The following is a 21,214-nucleotide window of genomic DNA, read 5'->3' on the forward strand; positions in this document are numbered from 1 at the left end:
ACTGGAAACCTCTCACACACGCATCAGGGGTCCCAGAAGGACCCCAAAATGGCATAAAATGCCACTTTGTACGGGTGTCGATTTTTGAAAAAAAGGTAAGGGGTTAGCCTTACGTTTTTTTTTCAATTTTTTCAACTTGCTGAAAATGCACTTTTCTGCGCTAAAATCAACTGGAAACCTCTCACACACGCATCAGGGTTCCCAGAAGGACCCCCAAATGGCATAAAATGCCACTTTGTAGAGTTGTCGATTTTTTAAAAAAAGGTAAGGGGTTAGCCTTATGTTTTTTTTCATTTTTTCAACTTGCTGAAAATGCACTTTTCTGCGCCAAAATCAACTGGAAACCTCTCACATACTCATCCGGGGTCCCAGAAGGACCCAAAAATGGCAGAAAATGCCACTTTGTAGAGGTGTCGATTTTTGAAAAAAAGGTAAAAGGTTAGCCTTACGTTTTTTGTCATTTTTTCAACTTACTGAAAATGCACTTTTCTGCGCAAAAATCAACTGGAAACCTCTCACACGCATCAGGGGTCCCCCAGAAGGACCCCAAAATGGCATAAAATGCCACTTTGTAGAGGTGTCGATTTTTGAAAAAAAGGTAAGGGGTTAGCCTTATGTTTTTTTTCATTTTTTCAACTTGCTGAAAATGCACTTTTCTGCGCTAAAATCAACTGGAAACCTCTCACACACGCATCAGGGGTCCCAGAAGGACCCCAAAATGGCATAAAATGCCACTTTGTACGGGTGTCGATTTTTGAAAAAAAGGTAAGGGGTTAGCCTTATGTTTTTTTTCATATTTTCAACTTGCTGAAAATGCACTTTACTGCGCCAAAATCAACTGGAAACCTCTCACACACGCATCAGGGGTCCCAGAAGGACCCCAAAATGGCATAAAATGCCACTTTGTACGGGTGTCGATTTTTGAAAAAAAGGTAAGGGGTTAGCCTTACGTTTTTTTTTCCATTTTTTCAACTTGCTGAAAATGCACTTTTCTGCGCTAAAATCAACTGGAAACCTCTCACACACGCATCAGGGTTCCCAGAAGGACCCAAAAATGGCAGAAAATGCCACTTTGTAGAGTTGTCGATTTTTGAAAAAAAGGTAAAAGGTTAGCCTTACGTTTTTTGTCATTTTTTCAACTTACTGAAAATGCACTTTTCTGCGCAAAAATCAACTGGAAACCTCTCACACGCATCAGGGGTCCCCCAGAAGGACCCCAAAATGGCATAAAATGCCACTTTGTAGAGGTGTCGATTTTTGAAAAAAAGGTAAGGGGTTAGCCTTATGTTTTTTTTCATTTTTTCAACTTGCTGAAAATGCACTTTTCTGCGCTAAAATCAACTGGAAACCTCTCACACACGCATCAGGGGTCCCAGAAGGACCCCAAAATGGCATAAAATGCCACTTTGTACGGGTGTCGATTTTTGAAAAAAAGGTAAGGGGTTAGCCTTATGTTTTTTTCATATTTTCAACTTGCTGAAAATGCACTTTTCTGCGCTAAAATCAACTGGAAACCTCTCACACACGCATCAGGGGTCCCAGAAGGACCCCAAAATGGCATAAAATGCCACTTTGTAGAGTTGTCGATTTTTGAAAAAAAGGTAAGGGGTTAGCCTTACCTTTTTTTTCATTTTTTCAACTTGCTGAAAATGCACTTTTCTGCGCTAAAATCAACTGGAAACCGCTCACACACGCATCAGGGGTCCCAGAAGGACCCGAAAATGGCATAAAATGCCACTTTGTAGAGGTGTTAATTTTTGAAAAAAAGGTAAGGGGTTAGCCGTAGGTTTTTTTTCATTTTTTCAACTTGCTGAAAATGCACTTTTCTGCGCTAAAATCAACTGGAAACCTCTCACACGCTCATCGAAGGTCCCAGAAGGACCCCAAAATGGCATGAAATGCCACGTTGTAGAGGTGTCGATTTTTGAAAAAAAAAAAAAAAAAGGTTTTTGTCATTTTTTCAACTTACTGAAAATGCACTTTTCTGCGCAAAAATCAACTGGAAACCTCTCACACGCATGAGGGGTCCCCCAGAAGGACCCCAAAATGGCATAAAATGCCACTTTGTAGAGGTGTCGATTTTTGAAAAAAAGGTAAGGGGTTAGCCTTATGTTTTTTTTTCACTTTTTCAACTTGCTGAAAATGCACTTTTCTGTGCTAAAATCAACTGGAAACCTCTCACACACGCATCAGGGGTCCCAGAAGGACCCAAAAATGGCATAAAATGCCACTTTGTAGAGGTGTCGATTTTTGAAAAAAGGTATGTTTATGTTTTTTATGTTTTTATGTTTTTTTTCAATTTTTTCAAGTTGCTGAAAATGCACTTTTCTGCGCTAAAATCAACTAGAAACCTCTCACACACGCATCAGGGGTCCCAGAAGGACCCCAAAATGGCATAAAATGCCACTTTGTAGAGGTGTTAATTTTTGAAAAAAAGGTAAGGGGTTAGCCTTACGTTTTTTTTCCATTTTTTCAACTTGCTGAAAATGCACTTTTCTGCGCTAAAATCAACTGGAAACCTCTCACACACGCATCAGGGGTCCCAGAAGGACCCCAAAATGGCATAAAATGCCACTTTGTAGAGTTGTCGATTTTTGAAAAAAAGGTAAGGGGTTAGCCGTAGGTTTTTTTGTCATTTTTTCAACTTGCTGAAAATGCACTTTTCTGCGCAAAAATCAACTGCAAACCTCTCACACACTCATCGGGGGTCCCAGAAGGACCCCAAAATGACATGAAATGCCACTTTGTACGGGTGTCGATTTTTGAAAAAAAGGTAAGCCTTATGTTTTTTTTCCATTTTTTCAACTTGCTGAAAATGCACTTTTCTGCGCTAAAATCAACTGGAAACCTCTCACACACGCATCGGGGGTCCCAGAAGGACCCCAAAATGGCATAAAATGCCACTTTGTAGAGGTGTCGATTTTTGAAAAAAAGGTAAGGGGTTAGCCTTACGTTTTTTTTCATTTTTTAAACTTGCTGAAAATGCACTTTTCTGCGCAAAAATCAACTGGAAACCTCTCACACGCTCATCGAAGGTCCCAGAAGGACCCCAAAATGGCATGAAATGCCACGTTGTAGAGCTGTTCATTTTTGAAAAAAAAAACAATGTTTTTTGTCATTTTTTCAACTTACTGAAAATGCACTTTTCTGCGCAAAAATCAACTGGAAACCTCTCACACGCATCAGGGGTCCCCCAGAAGGACCCCAAAATGGCATAAAATGCCACTTTGTAGAGGTGTCCATTTTTGAAAAAAAGGTAAGGGGTTAGCCTTACGTTTTTTTTTCATTTTTTCAACTTGCTGAAAATGCACTTTTCTGCGCAAAAATCAACTGGAAACCTCTCACACTCATCGGGGGTCCCACAAGGACCCCAAAATGACATGAAATGCCACTTTGTACGCGTGTCGATTTTTGAAAAAAAGGTAAGGGGTTAGTCCTACGTTTTTTTTTCCATTTTTTCAACTTGCTGAAAATGCACTTTTCTGCGCTAAAATCAACTGGAAACCTCTCACACACGCATCAGGGGTCCCAGAAGGACCCCAAAATGGCATAAAATGCCACTTTGTACGGGTGTCGATTTTTGAAAAAAAGGTAAGGGGTTAGCCTTATGTTTTTTTTCATTTTTTCAACTTGCTGAAAATGCACTTTTCTGCTCTAAAATCAACTGGAAACCTCTCACACACGCATCAGGGTTCCCAGAAGGACCCCCAAATGGCATAAAATGCCACTTTGTAGAGTTGTCGATTTTTTAAAAAAAGGTAAGGGGTTAGCCTTATGTTTTTTTTCATTTTTTCAACTTGCTGAAAATGCACTTTTCTGCGCCAAAATCAACTGGAAACCTCTCACATACTCATCCGGGGTCCCAGAAGGACCCAAAAATGGCAGAAAATGCCACTTTGTAGAGGTGTCGATTTTTGAAAAAAAGGTAAAAGGTTAGCCTTACGTTTTTTGTCATTTTTTCAACTTACTGAAAATGCACTTTTCTGCGCAAAAATCAACTGGAAACCTCTCACACGCATCAGGGGTCCCCCAGAAGGACCCCAAAATGGCATAAAATGCCACTTTGTAGAGGTGTCGATTTTTGAAAAAAAGGTAAGGGGTTAGCCTTATGTTTTTTTTCATTTTTTCAACTTGCTGAAAATGCACTTTTCTGCGCTAAAATCAACTGGAAACCTCTCACACACGCATCAGGGGTCCCAGAAGGACCCGAAAATGGCATAAAATGCCACTTTGTAGAGGTGTTAATTTTTGAAAAAAAGGTAAGGGGTTAGCCTTATGTTTTTTTTTCCACTTTTTCAACTTGCTGAAAATGCACTTTTCTGTGCTAAAATCAACTGGAAACCTCTCACACACGCATCAGGGGTCCCAGAAGGACCCAAAAATGGCATAAAATGCCACTTTGTAGAGGTGTCGATTTTTGAAAAAAGGTATGTTTATGTTTTTTATGTTTTTATGTGTTTTTTTCCATTTTTTCAAGTTGCTGAAAATGCACTTTTCTGCGCTAAAATCAACTGGAAACCTCTCACACACGCATCAGGGGTCCCAGAAGGACCCCAAAATGGCATAAAATGCCACTTTGTACGGGTGTCGATTTTTGAAAAAAAGGTAAGGGGTTAGCCTTACGTTTTTTTTTCCATTTTTTCAACTTGCTGAAAATGCACTTTTCTGCGCTAAAATCAACTGGAAACCTCTCACACACGCATCAGGGTTCCCAGAAGGACCCCCAAATGGCATAAAATGCCACTTTGTAGAGTTGTCGATTTTTTAAAAAAAGGTAAGGGGTTAGCCTTATGTTTTTTTTCATTTTTTCAACTTGCTGAAAATGCACTTTTCTGCGCCAAAATCAACTGGAAACCTCTCACATACTCATCCGGGGTCCCAGAAGGACCCAAAAATGGCAGAAAATGCCACTTTGTAGAGGTGTCGATTTTTGAAAAAAAGGTAAGGGGTTAGCCTTATGTTTTTTTTCATTTTTTCAACTTGCTGAAAATGCACTTTTCTGCTCTAAAATCAACTGGAAACCTCTCACACACGCATCAGGGTTCCCAGAAGGACCCCCAAATGGCATAAAATGCCACTTTGTAGAGTTGTCGATTTTTTAAAAAAAGGTAAGGGGTTAGCCTTATGTTTTTTTTCATTTTTTCAACTTGCTGAAAATGCACTTTTCTGCGCCAAAATCAACTGGAAACCTCTCACATACTCATCCGGGGTCCCAGAAGGACCCAAAAATGGCAGAAAATGCCACTTTGTAGAGGTGTCGATTTTTGAAAAAAAGGTAAAAGGTTAGCCTTACGTTTTTTGTCATTTTTTCAACTTACTGAAAATGCACTTTTCTGCGCAAAAATCAACTGGAAACCTCTCACACGCATCAGGGGTCCCCCAGAAGGACCCCAAAATGGCATAAAATGCCACTTTTTAGAGTTGTCGATTTTTGAAAAAAAGGTAAGGGGTTAGCCGTAGGTTTTTTTGTCATTTTTTCAACTTGCTGAAAATGCACTTTTCTGCGCAAAAATCAACTGCAAACCTCTCACACACTCATCGGGGGTCCCAGAAGGACCCCAAAATGACATGAAATGCCACTTTGTACGGGTGTCGATTTTTGAAAAAAAGGTAAGCCTTATGTTTTTTTTCCATTTTTTCAACTTGCTGAAAATGCACTTTTCTGCGCTAAAATCAACTGGAAACCTCTCACACACGCATCGGGGGTCCCAGAAGGACCCCAAAATGGCATAAAATGCCACTTTGTAGAGGTGTCGATTTTTGAAAAAAAGGTAAGGGGTTAGCCTTACGTTTTTTTTCATTTTTTAAACTTGCTGAAAATGCACTTTTCTGCGCAAAAATCAACTGGAAACCTCTCACACGCTCATCGAAGGTCCCAGAAGGACCCCAAAATGGCATGAAATGCCACGTTGTAGAGCTGTTCATTTTTGAAAAAAAAAACCAATGTTTTTTGTCATTTTTTCAACTTACTGAAAATGCACTTTTCTGCGCAAAAATCAACTGGAAACCTCTCACACGCATCAGGGGTCCCCCAGAAGGACCCCAAAATGGCATAAAATGCCACTTTGTAGAGGTGTCCATTTTTGAAAAAAAGGTAAGGGGTTAGCCTTACGTTTTTTTTCATTTTTTCAACTTGCTGAAAATGCACTTTTCTGCGCAAAAATCAACTGGAAACCTCTCACACTCATCGGGGGTCCCACAAGGACCCCAAAATTACATGAAATGCCACTTTGTATGCGTGTCGATTTTTGAAAAAAAGGTAAGGGGTTAGTCTTAGGTTTTTTTTTATTTTTTCAACTTGCTGAAAATGCACTTTACTGCGCCAAAATCAACTGGAAACCTCTCACACACGCATCAGGGGTCCCAGAAGGACCCCAAAATGGAATAAAATGCCACTTTGTACGGGTGTCGATTTTTGAAAAAAAGGTAAGGGGTTAGCCTTACGTTTTTTTTTCCATTTTTTCAACTTGCTGAAAATGCACTTTTCTGCGCTAAAATCAACTGGAAACCTCTCACACACGCATCAGGGGTCCCAGAAGGACCCCAAAATGGCATAAAATGCCACTTTGTACGGGTGTCGATTTTTGAAAAAAAGGTAAGGGGTTAGCCTTATGTTTTTTTTCATTTTTTCAACTTGCTGAAAATGCACTTTTCTGCTCTAAAATCAACTGGAAACCTCTCACACACGCATCAGGGTTCCCAGAAGGACCCCCAAATGGCATAAAATGCCACTTTGTAGAGTTGTCGATTTTTTAAAAAAAGGTAAGGGGTTAGCCTTATGTTTTTTTTCATTTTTTCAACTTGCTGAAAATGCACTTTTCTGCGCCAAAATCAACTGGAAACCTCTCACATACTCATCCGGGGTCCCAGAAGGACCCAAAAATGGCAGAAAATGCCACTTTGTAGAGGTGTCGATTTTTGAAAAAAAGGTAAAAGGTTAGCCTTACGTTTTTTGTCATTTTTTCAACTTACTGAAAATGCACTTTTCTGCGCAAAAATCAACTGGAAACCTCTCACACGCATCAGGGGTCCCCCAGAAGGACCCCAAAATGGCATAAAATGCCACTTTGTAGAGGTGTCGATTTTTGAAAAAAAGGTAAGGGGTTAGCCTTATGTTTTTTTTCATTTTTTCAACTTGCTGAAAATGCACTTTTCTGCGCTAAAATCAACTGGAAACCTCTCACACACGCATCAGGGGTCCAAGAAGGACCCCAAAATGGCATAAAATGCCACTTTGTACGGGTGTCGATTTTTGAAAAAAAGGTAAGGGGTTAGCCTTATGTTTTTTTTCATATTTTCAACTTGCTGAAAATGCACTTTTCTGCGCTAAAATCAACTGGAAACCTCTCACACACGCATCGGGGGTCCCAGAAGGACCCCAAAATGGCATAAAATGCCACTTTGTAGAGGTGTCGATTTTTGAAAAAAAGGTAAGGGGTTAGCCTTACGTTTTTTTTCATTTTTTAAACTTGCTGAAAATGCACTTTTCTGCGCAAAAATCAACTGGAAACCTCTCACACGCTCATCGAAGGTCCCAGAAGGACCCCAAAATGGCATGAAATGCCACGTTGTAGAGCTGTTCATTTTTGAAAAAAAAAAACAATGTTTTTTGTCATTTTTTCAACTTACTGAAAATGCACTTTTCTGCGCAAAAATCAACTGGAAACCTCTCACACGCATCAGGGGTCCCCCAGAAGGACCCCAAAATGGCATAAAATGCCACTTTGTAGAGGTGTCGATTTTTGAAAAAAAGGTAAGGGGTTAGCCTTACGTTTTTTTTCATTTTTTCAACTTGCTGAAAATGCACTTTTCTGCGCAAAAATCAACTGGAAACCTCTCACACGCTCATCGAAGGTCCCAGAAGGACCCCAAAATGGCATGAAATGCCACGTTGTAGAGGTGTCGATTTTTGAAAAAAAAATGTTTTTTGTCATTTTTTCAACTTACTGAAAATGCACTTTTCTGCGCAAAAATCAACTGGAAACCTCTCACACGCATCAGGGGTCCCCCAGAAGGACCCCAAAATGGCATAAAATGCCACTTTGTAGAGGTGTCGATTTTTGAAAAAAGGGTAAGGGGTTAGCCTTGTGTTTTTTTTCATTTTTTCAACTTGCTGAAAATGCACTTTTCTGCACCAAAATCAACAGGAAACCTCTCACACACGCATCGGGGGTCCCAGAAGGACCCCAAAATGGCATAAAATGCCACTTTGTACGGGTGTCGATTTTTGAAAAAAAGGTAAGGGGTTAGCCTTACGTTTTTTTTTCATTTTTTCAACTTGCTGAAAATGCACTTTACTGCGCCGAAATCAACTGGAAACCTCTCACACACTCATCGGGGGTCCCAGAAGGATCCAAAAAGGGCATAAAATGCCACTTTGTAGAGGTGTCGATTTTTGAAAAAAAGGGAAAAGGGTTTTTTTGTCATTTTTTCAACTTGCTGAAAATGCACTTTACTGCGCCGAAATCAACTGGAAACCTCTCACACCCTCATCGGGGGTCCCAGAAGGATCCAAAAATGACATGAAATGCCACTTTGTAAGGGTGTCGATTTTTGAAAAAAAGGTAAGGGGTTAGTCTTAGGTTTTTTTTTTATTTTTTCAACTTGCTGAAAATGCACTTTACTGCGCAAAAATCAACTGGAAACCTCTCACACGCTCATCGAAGGTCCCAGAAGGACCCCAAAATGGCATGAAATGCCACGTTGTAGAGGTGTCGATTTTTGAAAAAAAAATGTTTTTTGTCATTTTTTCAACTTACTGAAAATGCACTTTTCTGCGCAAAAATCAACTGGAAACCTCTCACACGCATCAGGGGTCCCCCAGAAGGACCCCAAAATGGCATAAAATGCCACTTTGTAGAGGTGTCGATTTTTGAAAAAAGGGTAAGGGGTTAGCCATGTGTTTTTTTTCATTTTTTCAACTTGCTGAAAATGCACTTTTCTGCACCAAAATCAACAGGAAACCTCTCACACACGCATCGGGGGTCCCAGAAGGACCCCAAAATGGCATAAAATGCCACTTTGTACGGGTGTCGATTTTTGAAAAAAAGGTAAGGGGTTAGCCTTACGTTTTTTTTTCATTTTTTCAACTTGCTGAAAATGCACTTTACTGCGCCGAAATCAACTGGAAACCTCTCACACACTCATCGGGGGTCCCAGAAGGATCCAAAAAGGGCATAAAATGCCACTTTGTAGAGGTGTCGATTTTTGAAAAAAAGGGAAAAGGGGTTTTTTGTCATTTTTTCAACTTGCTGAAAATGCACTTTACTGCGCCGAAATCAACTGGAAACCTCTCACACCCTCATCGGGGGTCCCAGAAGGATCCAAAAATGACATGAAATGCCACTTTGTAAGGGTGTCGATTTTTGAAAAAAAGGTAAGGGGTTAGTCTTAGGTTTTTTTTTTATTTTTTCAACTTGCTGAAAATGCACTTTACTGCGCCAAAATCAACTGGAAACCTCTCACACACGCATCAGGGGTCCCAGAAGGACCCCAAAATGGCATAAAATGCCACTTTGCACGGGTGACGATTTTTGAAAAAAAGGTAAGGGGTTAGCTTTATGTTTTTTTTCATTTTTTCAACTTGCTGAAAATGCACTTTTCTGCGCAAAAATCAACTGGAAACCTCTCACACACTCATCGGGGGTCCCAGAAGGCTCCAAAAAGGGCATAAAATGCCACTTTGTAGAGGTGTCGATTTTTGAAAAAAAGGTAAAAGGTTAGCCTTATGTTTTTTGTCATTTTTTCAACTTGCTGAAAATGCACTTTTCTGCGCTAAAATCAACTGGAAACCTCTCACACACTCATCAGGGGTCCCAGAAGGACCCCAAAATGGCATAATATGCCACTTTGTAGAGGTGTCGATTTTTGAAAAAAAGGTAAGGGGTTAGTCTTAGGTTTTTTTTTATTTTTTCAACTTGCTGAAAATGCACTTTACTGCGCCAAAATCAACTGGAAACCTCTCACACACGCATCAGGGGTCCCAGAAGGACCCCAAAATGGCATAAAATGCCACTTTGTACGGGTGTCGATTTTTGAAAAAAACGTAAGGGGTTAGTCTTAGGTTTTTTTTTATTTTTTCAACTTGCTGAAAATGCACTTTACTGCGCCAAAATCAACTGGAAACCTCTCACACACGCATCAGGGGTCCCAGAACGACCCCAAAATGGCATAAAATGCCACTTTGCACGGGTGACGATTTTTGAAAAAAAGGCCTTATGTTTTTTTTCATTTTTTCAACTGGCTGAAAATGCACTTTTCTGCGCAAAAATCAACTGGAAACCTCTCACACACTCATCGGGGGTCCCAGAAGGATCCAAAAAGGGCATAAAATGCCACTTTGTAGAGGTGTCGATTTTTGAAAAAAAGGTAAAAGGTTAGCCTTATGTTTTTTGTCATTTTTTCAACTTGCTGAAAATGCACTTTTCTGCGCTAAAATCAACTGGAAACCTCTCACACACTCATCCAGGGTCCCAGAAGGACCCCAAAATGGCATAATATGCCACTTTGTAGAGGTGTCGATTTTTGAAAAAAAGGTAAGGGGTTAGTCTTATGTTTTTTTTCATTTTTTCAACTTGCTGAAAATGCACTTTTCTGCACAAAAATCAACTGGAAACCTCTCACACGCTCATCGAAGGTCCCAGAAGGACCCCAAAATGGCATGAAATGCCATGTTGTAGAGGTGTCGATTTTTGAAAAAAAGGTAAGGGGTTAGACTTACGTTTTTATTCATTTTTTCAACTTGCTGAAAATGCACTTTTCTGCGCAAAAATCAACTGGAAACCTCTCACACGCATCAGGGGTCCCCCAGAAGGACCCCAAAATGGCATAAAATGCCACTTTGTAGAGGTGTCGATTTTTGAAAAAAGGGTAAGGGGTTAGCCTTATGTTTTTTTTCATTTTTTCAACTTGCTGAAAATGCACTTTTCTGCGCCAAAATCAACAGGAAACCTCTCACACACGCATCGGGGGTCCCAGAAGGACCCCAAAATGGCATAAAATGCCACTTTGTACGGGTGTCGATTTTTGAAAAAAAGGTACGTTTTTTTTCATTTTTTCAACTTGCTGAAAATGCACTTTACTGCGCCGAAATCAACTGGAAACCTCTCACACACTCATCGGGGGTCCCAGAAGGATCCAAAAAGGGCATAAAATGCCACTTTGTAGAGGTGTCGATTTTTGAAAAAAAGGGAAAAAGGTTTTTTTTTTCATTTTTTCAACTTGCTGAAAATGCACTGTTCTGCGCAAAAATCAACTGGAAACCTCTCACACACGCATCAGGGGTCCCAGAAGGACTCGAAAATGGCATAAAATGCCACATTGTCGAGGTGTCGATTTTTGAAAAAAAGGTAAGGGGTTAGTCTTAGGTTTTTTTTCATTTTTTCAACTTGCTGAAAATGCACTTTTCTGCGCCAAAATCAACAGGAAACCTCTTACACACGCATCGGGGGTCCCAGAAGGACCCCAAAATGGCATAAAATGCCACTTTGTACGGGTGTCGATTTTTGAAAAAAGGGTACGTTTTTTTTTTCATTTTTTCAACTTGCTGAAAATGCACTTTACTGCGCCGAAATCAACTGGAAACCTCTCACACACTCATCGGGGGTCCCAGAAGGATCCAAAAAGGGCATAAAATGCCACTTTGTAGAGGTGTCGATTTTTGAAAAAAAGGGAAAAAGGTTTTTTTTTTCATTTTTTCAACTTGCTGAAAATGCACTGTTCTGCGCAAAAATCAACTGGAAACCTCTCACACACGCATCAGGGGTCCTAGAAGGACTCGAAAATGGCATAAAATGCCACATTGTCGAGGTGTCGATTTTTGAAAAAAAGGTAAGGGGTTAGTCTTAGGTTTTTTTTTATTTTTTCAACTTGCTGAAAATGCACTTTACTGCGCCAAAGTCAACTGGAAACCTCTCACACACGCATCAGGGGTCCCAGAAGGACCCCAAAATGGCATAAAATGCCACTTAGTACGGGTGACGATTTTTGAAAAAAAGGTAAGGGGTTAGCCTTACGTTTTTTGTCATTTTTTCAACTTGCTGCAAATGCACTTTTCTGCGCCAAAATCAACTGGAAACCTCTCACACACTCATCGGGGGTCCCAGAAGGACCTCAAAATGGCATGAAATGCCACGTTGTAGAGGTGTCGATTTTTGAAAAAAAAATGTATATTTTTTTGTCATTTTTTCAACTTACTGAAAATGCACTTTTCTGCACAAAAATCAACTGGAAACCTCTCACACACGCATCAGGGGTACCCCAGAAGGACCCCAAAATGGCATAAAATGCCACTTTGTAGAGGTGTCGATTTTTGAAAAAAAGGTAAGGGGTTAGCCTTGTGTTTTTTTTTCATTTTTTCAACTTGCTGAAAATGCACTTTTCTGCGCCAAAATCAACTGGAAACCTCTCACACATGCATCACGGGTCCCAGAAGGACCCCAAAATGGCATGAAATGCCACTTTGTAGAGGTGTCGATTTTTGGAAAAAAAGGTAAGGTTTTTTACGTTTTTGGCATAAAATGCCAGATTTTGAGGGAGGTGATTTTGACAAAAAACGTAAAGTATGTGTTTTTTTTTTCCAACTTGCCTCTAATGCACTTTTTGGAAAAAAAAAAAAACAGGGGAAACCTCACACACACTCAACTGCAGAAAATGCTCGTGCTTGAGGGCGCAGATTTCTGAAAAAAATCAGGTTAGGTATGTTGTTTTTTTACACTTGCTTCTAATACACCAGAAGCACCCCAAAATGGCATAAAATATGTTAATGTTAACAGTTTGGTATATTTTCATGGTAACCACATACATAAACACTTTGCACTATCATACTAACCCTTTAAGCACGCCTTTAATAAATGTAGATTAGGTAATGTTGCTTCTATAAAAGACAGGAATGATTATTTCCTTTGGTTTGCAACATGCAATATAGTTAAATGTCACATGTAACACCTGGATATTAAATAAAATGTTAACAATGGGGATAGTTTGACTCTGGAACAGATCATTTTTCCACATCTATTGTTTAGCTTCAAAGCCAAACAACTCCTCAGATGTGTTTCCAAAACACATCAGCAGCTTTTTGTTTGAAAGCCTCTGCTGCTGAAGCGACACAACATCTGCCGACTCAGTACGAGAGGCCCTGCTTGGAAACATCTGATTTAGTCTCCAAGAGTGTGGCATTTGCAAGAAGAGGCCTTCGAAAAAGACCAAAGCAGAGCACACGCATGCTCCGCTTCCACGCATAAAACACAATCATGTCTGCTTGCAAGGCATCACACCCTTCAAACCTGCCAGGGAAACTCTCATTGAACACTTGTCGCCAAAGTAATGGGAGGGAAGATGAAAGCCTTGAAGTTCTGAGTGACGTCATCACCTGTACGCAAAGCAAGACACCACCCATAAGAAAACAATGCCAATGCTCCAAGGATGCATGATCTGCGGTTGCAAGAGCTGTTGTTGTCTACGCTAGTCACATTAGCATTCCTTTTAGGAGACATAGAAATCACGCAAGTCTGCCACACAAACACCTGAAATAACATTAGAAAATTTGTTATTTTGTCAGCTCTTAATTATGAAATAACATGATCATTTTGATGAGGTTCTGCCTTTACAAAGACAATAGCGATGATTTCAAACTTTCTTATTTCTTACTACTGACAATAATCACAGTACTATTACTGTAGTAGTAGTAACAGCCATCGTAGTAGTAATATTGCCAATAAAAACAGTAACAATCTTACTAGAGTAGTAACAGTTGTAGCAGTAGGAATAATGATAACAGCCTACTGCAGTAGTAGGAGTAATACTAACAGTAGGCAGACAAAAAACACAATGAACAGGTTCTCGCTATAGGACTATAGTGGCTCTATGTTTTGGCTACTATCTAGTGTGGGTTCCTAATATGCTAATACAGGTTCTCAACACATACTGAGAGTGGGTGGAGGTGCACTTGTCTTTCAATATGAGTATACAACGTCCTCTACTGGTAGCTGTAGTCAGAATTGATACAACACAGCCCCGCTAGATCACAGTAATACACCACAGGGGTGCAGAACACAATGCACGTTCATTCATTTTAAAAAAAATACACAAAATTATACTTAAAAAAAAACTGTGATGTAGCCAGGGAACACTGCAATCATAATTATCATAGGAACTGTCAGCAATAAGAGTACAAATTGTAGTATTCGTAAAAGTACAATTGGCAGCAATAATAGTAGTATCCATATGCAGTAGTAAGAGTTGTAGTAGGAGTAATAGTAAAAGTAGGTGGTATCATAGCCAGCAATATTTGCAGTCATAGTAATACTAGCAGTAAGAGTAGTGGTAGTAATAGTAGTAGCAATTACACAGATGTAGTTGATAATAGTAGTAGTGGTAGTAGCATTAGTAGTTGCAGCAGGAGCCATAATAATTGTAGTAATAACAGTCAGCAATAGTAGTACTGGTCGTAATGGTAACACCAGGAGTAATTGCAGTACCATAGGGATTGCAATACAATAGTTATAGCAATACAGCAGTAGCAATACAGTATGCAATAGTCCTAGAGCAATTGCAGTGCCGCAGTGTTACAAATTGTTGTAGTAGTAGGTAGAATTTGCCGCCATCATAATAATAACACAAAAAGTAAAAGTAATACTGTAGTTTCTGTAGCTACAGGAGTAATATGAGTAATAGTTAAAGGAGTTGTAGTAGACTATTACAAATAATCCTTCTATAAACAATTCCTTGAGTCCGAGTAAGTTTCCCTTAGACTACAACCAGCCATAAAAATACACATCTCCGTCAATGTGTCAATCAAAACATAACACAATATAATGCCCATAAAAGCCTGTTTTGATGCAGCCATTGTATTAATATTGGATCCGTCACAATAACCGGTTTTCTACTTGTGTGTGCGGTTGCGTTTTGAAAACATCCCGGCCATATGAAAGCAGTGAAAGGTTGCATATTCATGCGTGAAAGCAAACCTCCGGCTTATGAGGTTAGCTTTGCGTGTAATGATTCCAAAAACAACAAAACACTTATCCAACCAACATGTTCCTCTGCTTTCCTTTTTCATATAATACACACTCCAAATGTTTTTTTGAGAAGCGACGAGCCATCGCAGAGTGAAAAGGAGGCCCACTTGGCAATGGAGATGAAGCCTATCAACGCCTCTGACATGTAAAACACCGCCTCTCCATGCTCATTGTTTCATTACGCCATTAATGACTGTCTTGACCTGATTATCATGATGAGACATGCTGGATGCAGCTGTCAAACAACACACACCCACACACACAGGGTGATTATACACTCCTGTGTGTCGCCTAGCAACCACAGTGTTTTTTCCTAGCCTTTTGTTCATCAGCAACCACTGTGGTTACTGATAATTATTGCAGAAAATCATCAACAGCACTACAGTTCAAGCGTTTACTTTTTCATGCATTTTTAGAATAATATTGTATATTGTATTTTGGTATGCTTGCTCCATTTTAACTACAAAACATTGATTTAATACAGTACAAACAAAGTGAAAGTGTTATATATACACTGTAATAACAACACTTGCAGTAATAGTCATAGCACTTATAGAGTAAAAATAGCAGTCACTGAAGTTGTAGGAGAAATAGTATTTACACACTAGTTATAGGAGTATAGTTAACAGTAGTGGTAGTAATACTAGGTATTAATAGTAAAAGGTAACAGCTATAATAATACCAGTAGTAATGGCAATAGTTGTATTGTGCTTATTGTGCTTGGCCACAGTATGCTTATGCAATACTCACTATGACCACCAGGAGTCAGTGTGACTCAACAGATGCCCGCTTCAGTGGCGCTAATGAGGAAGTTCCACCGCAAATCTACTTCATACTGTCCTGACCTTTTCAAATAGCACTTCAGCCTTTGCTTACAATCAAATACATTTAGAACCAAATGGATTGTCATACGTACCGAATGATATACATCAGGAATTATGCTCTTCATTCATTTGGCACTGTATGTTTATGATTATTGTGTGATTATTTTGTGGTGGTGTCCAATTTGGCAATAGATCTTCCTGATATTTGGACCCTGACATTCACAACTATAACCAGAATAAACATTTTATCTCTGATAATTGACCATTATTATCTTTATAAAGGATGAGGCATATATACAATAAATAAAATATAAACCAGTAATGATGTGCTATACATATCACTATATTGACAGTTACTATAGTACCCATTATGTCATATCACCTCGTACTTCGGTAAGTGACAAAAAAATACAAAATTTAAAATAAAAACCAACATATTAGGAAAGCAGGAAGTGAACAAAACAGTTACTGATTGTAAAAGTACCAGATGGAGGGATAGGATTTAATAAGTTTTGCTTCTTCCTACTCCTTTTGGACATGTGGAACTGTGAACTGATTATGTGATGCATTCAATTGTAATCTGATACATGTTCAAATGAAATTAAACCATTACCATTACCAAAATATTCCAGTTCATAATCCATAAATCAGATAATTCACTCGATTAGCAAAGTATATTTGTGCCATGGTCACCTGTCTAAAAAAAGGACAAAAGAAAAGGAGTCACTGTGGTCTCCAAAGCTTCACCCCAATCCCAGAGGCCTGCAGCCATGACAGAGTGTGCCTACTGGGTCCTCCCACGCAGGACCTTGACCGAACCTGACAACATTTTTCTCTGTTTCCACATGAGTGTCACATCTCCATGCAACTGCACACGTTTGCCGTGGAGACCTCTCATGGCGGACGCCTTGATGAGCATAACTAGTGACACCTATGGAGCGACAGGGTGCTCCCGAGTGGGGCCGGCCCTCTATGTGGCGATTATCCTTACAATAACAATGACAACATTCATCTCTCACCCCCCCCCCCCCCCCCCACACATCCAAAAAATACCGCTTCAATGGCTCCTGTGATGCTTGCTGAGGTCGCTTGGCAGGAGAAGCGAGTCCCCCGACCTCCTCCTGCTCCCTCCTTGCTCCCTCTGGTTCTAATTTAGTGGCCCTAATCATAAAAGCATCGGGCTGCTGTTGTAGGGTAAAAACCGACCAGGTGAAATGTGCCCCCACCCCCTTTAAAGATTCCATTTTCACTCAAGTGGACCGGCGCAATGGGGACCATGCAGGGGACAGACGCAGGGGGTCGGATTGAATGGCCGAAAATGAGGAGACGAACAAGCATGCACACATATACTGTATATGCAAAAGTATTGGGACACAGGGCTGCAGCTACACCACACTTTTATCCAAAAAGAGACTGAGGGTAGCAATAAAACACAGAGACGAGACTTGCTAGAGACTAGTTTTATGAAAAAGGCGCTGCAGCAAAGTGGAGACTGTGGAGCACAAGACTGCAATTCCTGTTGGGGGTGTGGTTTCATCCCAGAGGAGATTGAGGGCAGCGAGAAAGCATAGCACCGGACACTATATGCTCAATTCCTCTAGGCTTGAGGCCTTCGTTTTACCTAAGAGGAGACGGACGGTTGCCAGAAAACAGCGCTGCAGCAAAATGGAGACTACGGAGGGTAAGCTAACCTTAGCAATGTGTTCATTGTGTCACTTCCAGCCATGTTTCCTCATATTCTGACTGCGTCATTGACGGAAAGTGTATGTTTTGTCCGTATATTGCATGTTGTGTTGTGGTTGAACGCGACAACATCCTGACTTCACAGGCCTTAAGAAGTTCCCATTCTGGGCTTAGAAGAAGGGGGGGCGTTCAGAGCCTCTCCTTTTTGATTACATTAGCCACAAGGGCTGGCAGGCCTCAGCGTCTGCATATAATTTCAGTCATCGCTCTCTATTTGGACGCAGCAGATGTTTCCTCATGTCAACGAGCTGGAGATCCTCATTCAGTGGGCTTGTCGCCTTCCATCAGAGTGTAAGCTGACGGCTCAGAGCCGCAAAACACAACAACAAACCTAATTAGAAGAATAAAACACCTTTTGGTGGTGCTACAGAAGGATGGCTGCTTGCTTCTTATGCAATACTGTAATATGACACATCTTCATTTGTTGTTATTGTCACATTGGCCTTTGGAGGGATGTCAGACCTATTATTAATGTCATGTTATGTAAATGCAATATCTAGCTTGCTAGTATAAATATATGTTCTCTTTATTATTGCATTATTTCTTATTTCAAAGGTTATTGTGTGTTATATAAAGACATGTCTTCTTTTATCTCGATTTATAAAATGTATTTGTTCGTTTTTTTTACTTTATTATGAGGTGTTACTTTATTATGATTTGTTTCTGATGATTATGATTTGTTAGGAATATTGATGTAGAGTATGCTCATTATTATTAATATTATGTGTGCTCTCTAACATAAACATAAAAGATTGTTTTGTTCATTACTAATTTATTTATTTATTCGTTTTCTTTTAGTAGGCCTACATTTTCATAGATATGTCTCATATTATACAGTTTATGTTGTAATTACAACAATTAAAAAAAAGAAAACAAATTTTGGTAATAAAAAAACTAAGTAGTTTTAATAGTAGCTATCAACCAAAAACAAAACAAAAAAATAGTTGGAATAAATAAATACTTAGGAAATATTTTTTAATATACACTACACAGAGGTGGATTGATTGTTTTATTTTTAGCCATTAGATTTGAGTGTAAATAAAGCCGATTATTTGCGGCAGGAGAAAATGGACAGCACTAATGAGAGGTGACATGTTTTCAAACTCCCTTCAAGGAGCGACGCGCACAAAAAAGTGCTCCAAAAAGACAAATGACGTCTTCAAAGTCTTCTATGTAATATTTCCTGCGCTGGGGTAAAAATTGCTTGGGGGGTCATTAAGTGGATTCCTCTTTGAACACAAGCTTGGGATGTTATTGTATCAATTTGGCTGGGTCGGCCCCAATTAGGCTATTAAGGCCTTTTCCTCCCTAAAACGGATTTTTGGGGCTTTGGATTCTTGACATCCAAGTGGACTTAAACGTAAGTTTATTTTACTTTCTGACATGGTATGTGCAAATATGTCAAATCAAAGGGAGCTTTAAAAAAAACAAAAAAAAGAAGTGTCTGACATTTTTTCAGCGCTCGGGAAAAAGAAAGAAATAAGCAGTTTAAATGAAGTAAATAACCGTAAAAGTTAAATGTTATCATTTGAAGTGGTAGAAAATAAAATCCCTACCTCGTCTTGGGAGTGGAAGGATCAGCTTTATTTCTACCACTGAATGGCGCTCGGGGCCTGCAGGACATCTTTGACTTATTGTCTGTGCTCTAAAAACAAACAACAACACGATACATCAGGCAAAAGCAGCTTCAATTAGCACGTTTAAATTGGAAATAAAAAAAACTAAAAAAAAAAAACAAAACAAAGATCATCAACAACATTGACGACTCTGACAGTTTAATAGCCTGGAAATGACTTGATTCTATTTATTTCTGGTCAAAAACAGCAAAACTTTAAAGATAAAATTTCAGAAAAACTTTACCCCTTTTCACCACTTTCCTCTACTGCATTGATAATTTGCAGACAGGATTAAAAAAAGATTTAAATGAGACCAAAAGCAGACTAGGATAAACGTTCAAAATGTTTATTTCCCCCAGAATTTTAATTATAAGGAATTATAATTTAAACACGCCATAACAAAGATTACATTAAAATAATTAAATACACATTACAATACAATTACTGATTAACATTTGACTCCAATAGAAGGAATTTTCCTTTGTTAGTTTATGGATGTATAAAGTGGAAATAAAGTGGAAAACATTAAGAGTCAATAGCTCACAATCGGGCATTTCAATAAAAATAACGGCATTAATGATAAAGATATAATTATAACTCTCATGTATGTGATTATAAAATAATTATTGTTCTTTTTACGCCACACGTACGAGAATAATTCGTTTTTAAATTATTTGTTTTGTATTCCTTTTTTTAAAACCGCTGATTGTTGCATTTTTAACCAATACACACTTTCACTAAATGCTCAAATCCAATAAAAAAGTACATGGAACTCAAGAATAATCCTACTTTTACAAAGTAATTAATATTCACTTTAAGAATATATGTATTATTGTGCTTGCATGATACTGTTTCTAATCATATTTTATAAAGCAGCCTGTGCTGATAGTGTACCACGTGACCAGCTTTATTGTGTTTTCATGCAGGATAAAAATGCTTGCAGACAGTAAAGTCCAAGTAACAGGCTCTTCCACTCATGATGATTCATATCTTAAAACTCTCTTCACATCCACGCTGTCCAAATATGGAAATCCAGTCCATTCAGCGTGTAAATACGACACATCGAACAGATAATGCCCACGATAAATTCATCAGTCCAATGCTCATCTGTGCCACAAAAACAAGCACTGCCTTTTTGGAGCAAGCGCCTAATTTTCCTTTCTTTTGTGATCGAACCCCCCTTCACTCTTGTAGGGATCATCCGGCAACTGTTGCCCCCTCCAACAGCCTCGTTTTGGGGCCGTCCATCAGGAGAAAGCGCTCCTTGTTCTGTCCGTACGGCTCACATCGTCACCCGACACTTTTGGACTTGGCCACAACAAGGCTCCCCTCACCAGAAAAAAAACGCGTCTCCAAATTTGATTATTCCAGCGTCTCATCAGGTTGAGACATTTGGCCGGGAGAGTATTGGCTTTTGACTTTTGGATTTATACACCCCTCCCAATTGGAGAGCCACACTAAGCTCTACGTCTGCTGCTGCTGCTGGGAATCTATTTCACCAGCAGCCTACACTCTGTAAAAAGTACATTTAGAGCCGCAATGGGTTGTTAAAGGCTTGAATATCACATGACACTACAGCATATAAACACTGCTCCATCTTTTGTTAGCTGAACTTAAAGATGTACACATTTTAACAAATGCATTTCTTTCAAATATATTTAGAAATTGGCTTATCAAAAATGATAATGATTAGACGGCATGATTATTGCACAAGTGTGCCTTAAACTGGCCACAATAAAAGGCCACTGCAAATTGCACGTTTGCAGTTCAGGTTGTCGATCATGACCTGTTACATGTTGCTCCACGGGTACCCCATATTATGGGATGGCACAACAATGGACTGTATCTCTGTGCATTCAAAATGGCTTCCTTAAAATGCACCACAGGTTCTTTGTCCATAAGAGTGCCAGACGCCATTGACTATAGTCGGTTAGGACAATGTCATGTACTGTAACATGTCATGAAAGCTGCTCTTTAAAATTATATTTTAGAAGCTTTTTGTGAAATGTAAGCT

The 21,214-nt window shown here is 39.3% G+C and overlaps 1 protein-coding gene across 3 annotated transcripts in view; it reads right to left on the reverse strand.

Annotated features, from left to right (window-relative positions):
• Positions 1-21,214, reverse strand: part of LOC131114699 (uncharacterized) — a 234,994-nt gene that overhangs the window by 16,217 nt on the left and 197,563 nt on the right. For all 3 annotated transcript variants that reach the window (XR_009122023.1, XR_009122017.1, XM_058064339.1), the window contains one exon: positions 19,141-19,229. Coding sequence is in view for 1 of the 3 variants with exons in the window: in XM_058064339.1 (XP_057920322.1) it covers positions 19,141-19,229 (89 nt within the window). In the remaining 2 variants the exon portion in view is untranslated. The remainder of the gene's footprint in view (positions 1-19,140; positions 19,230-21,214) is intronic.

This window comes from Doryrhamphus excisus, chromosome 2 (assembly GCF_030265055.1).
Source record: "Doryrhamphus excisus isolate RoL2022-K1 chromosome 2, RoL_Dexc_1.0, whole genome shotgun sequence".
Taxonomy (NCBI): domain Eukaryota; kingdom Metazoa; phylum Chordata; class Actinopteri; order Syngnathiformes; family Syngnathidae; genus Doryrhamphus; species Doryrhamphus excisus.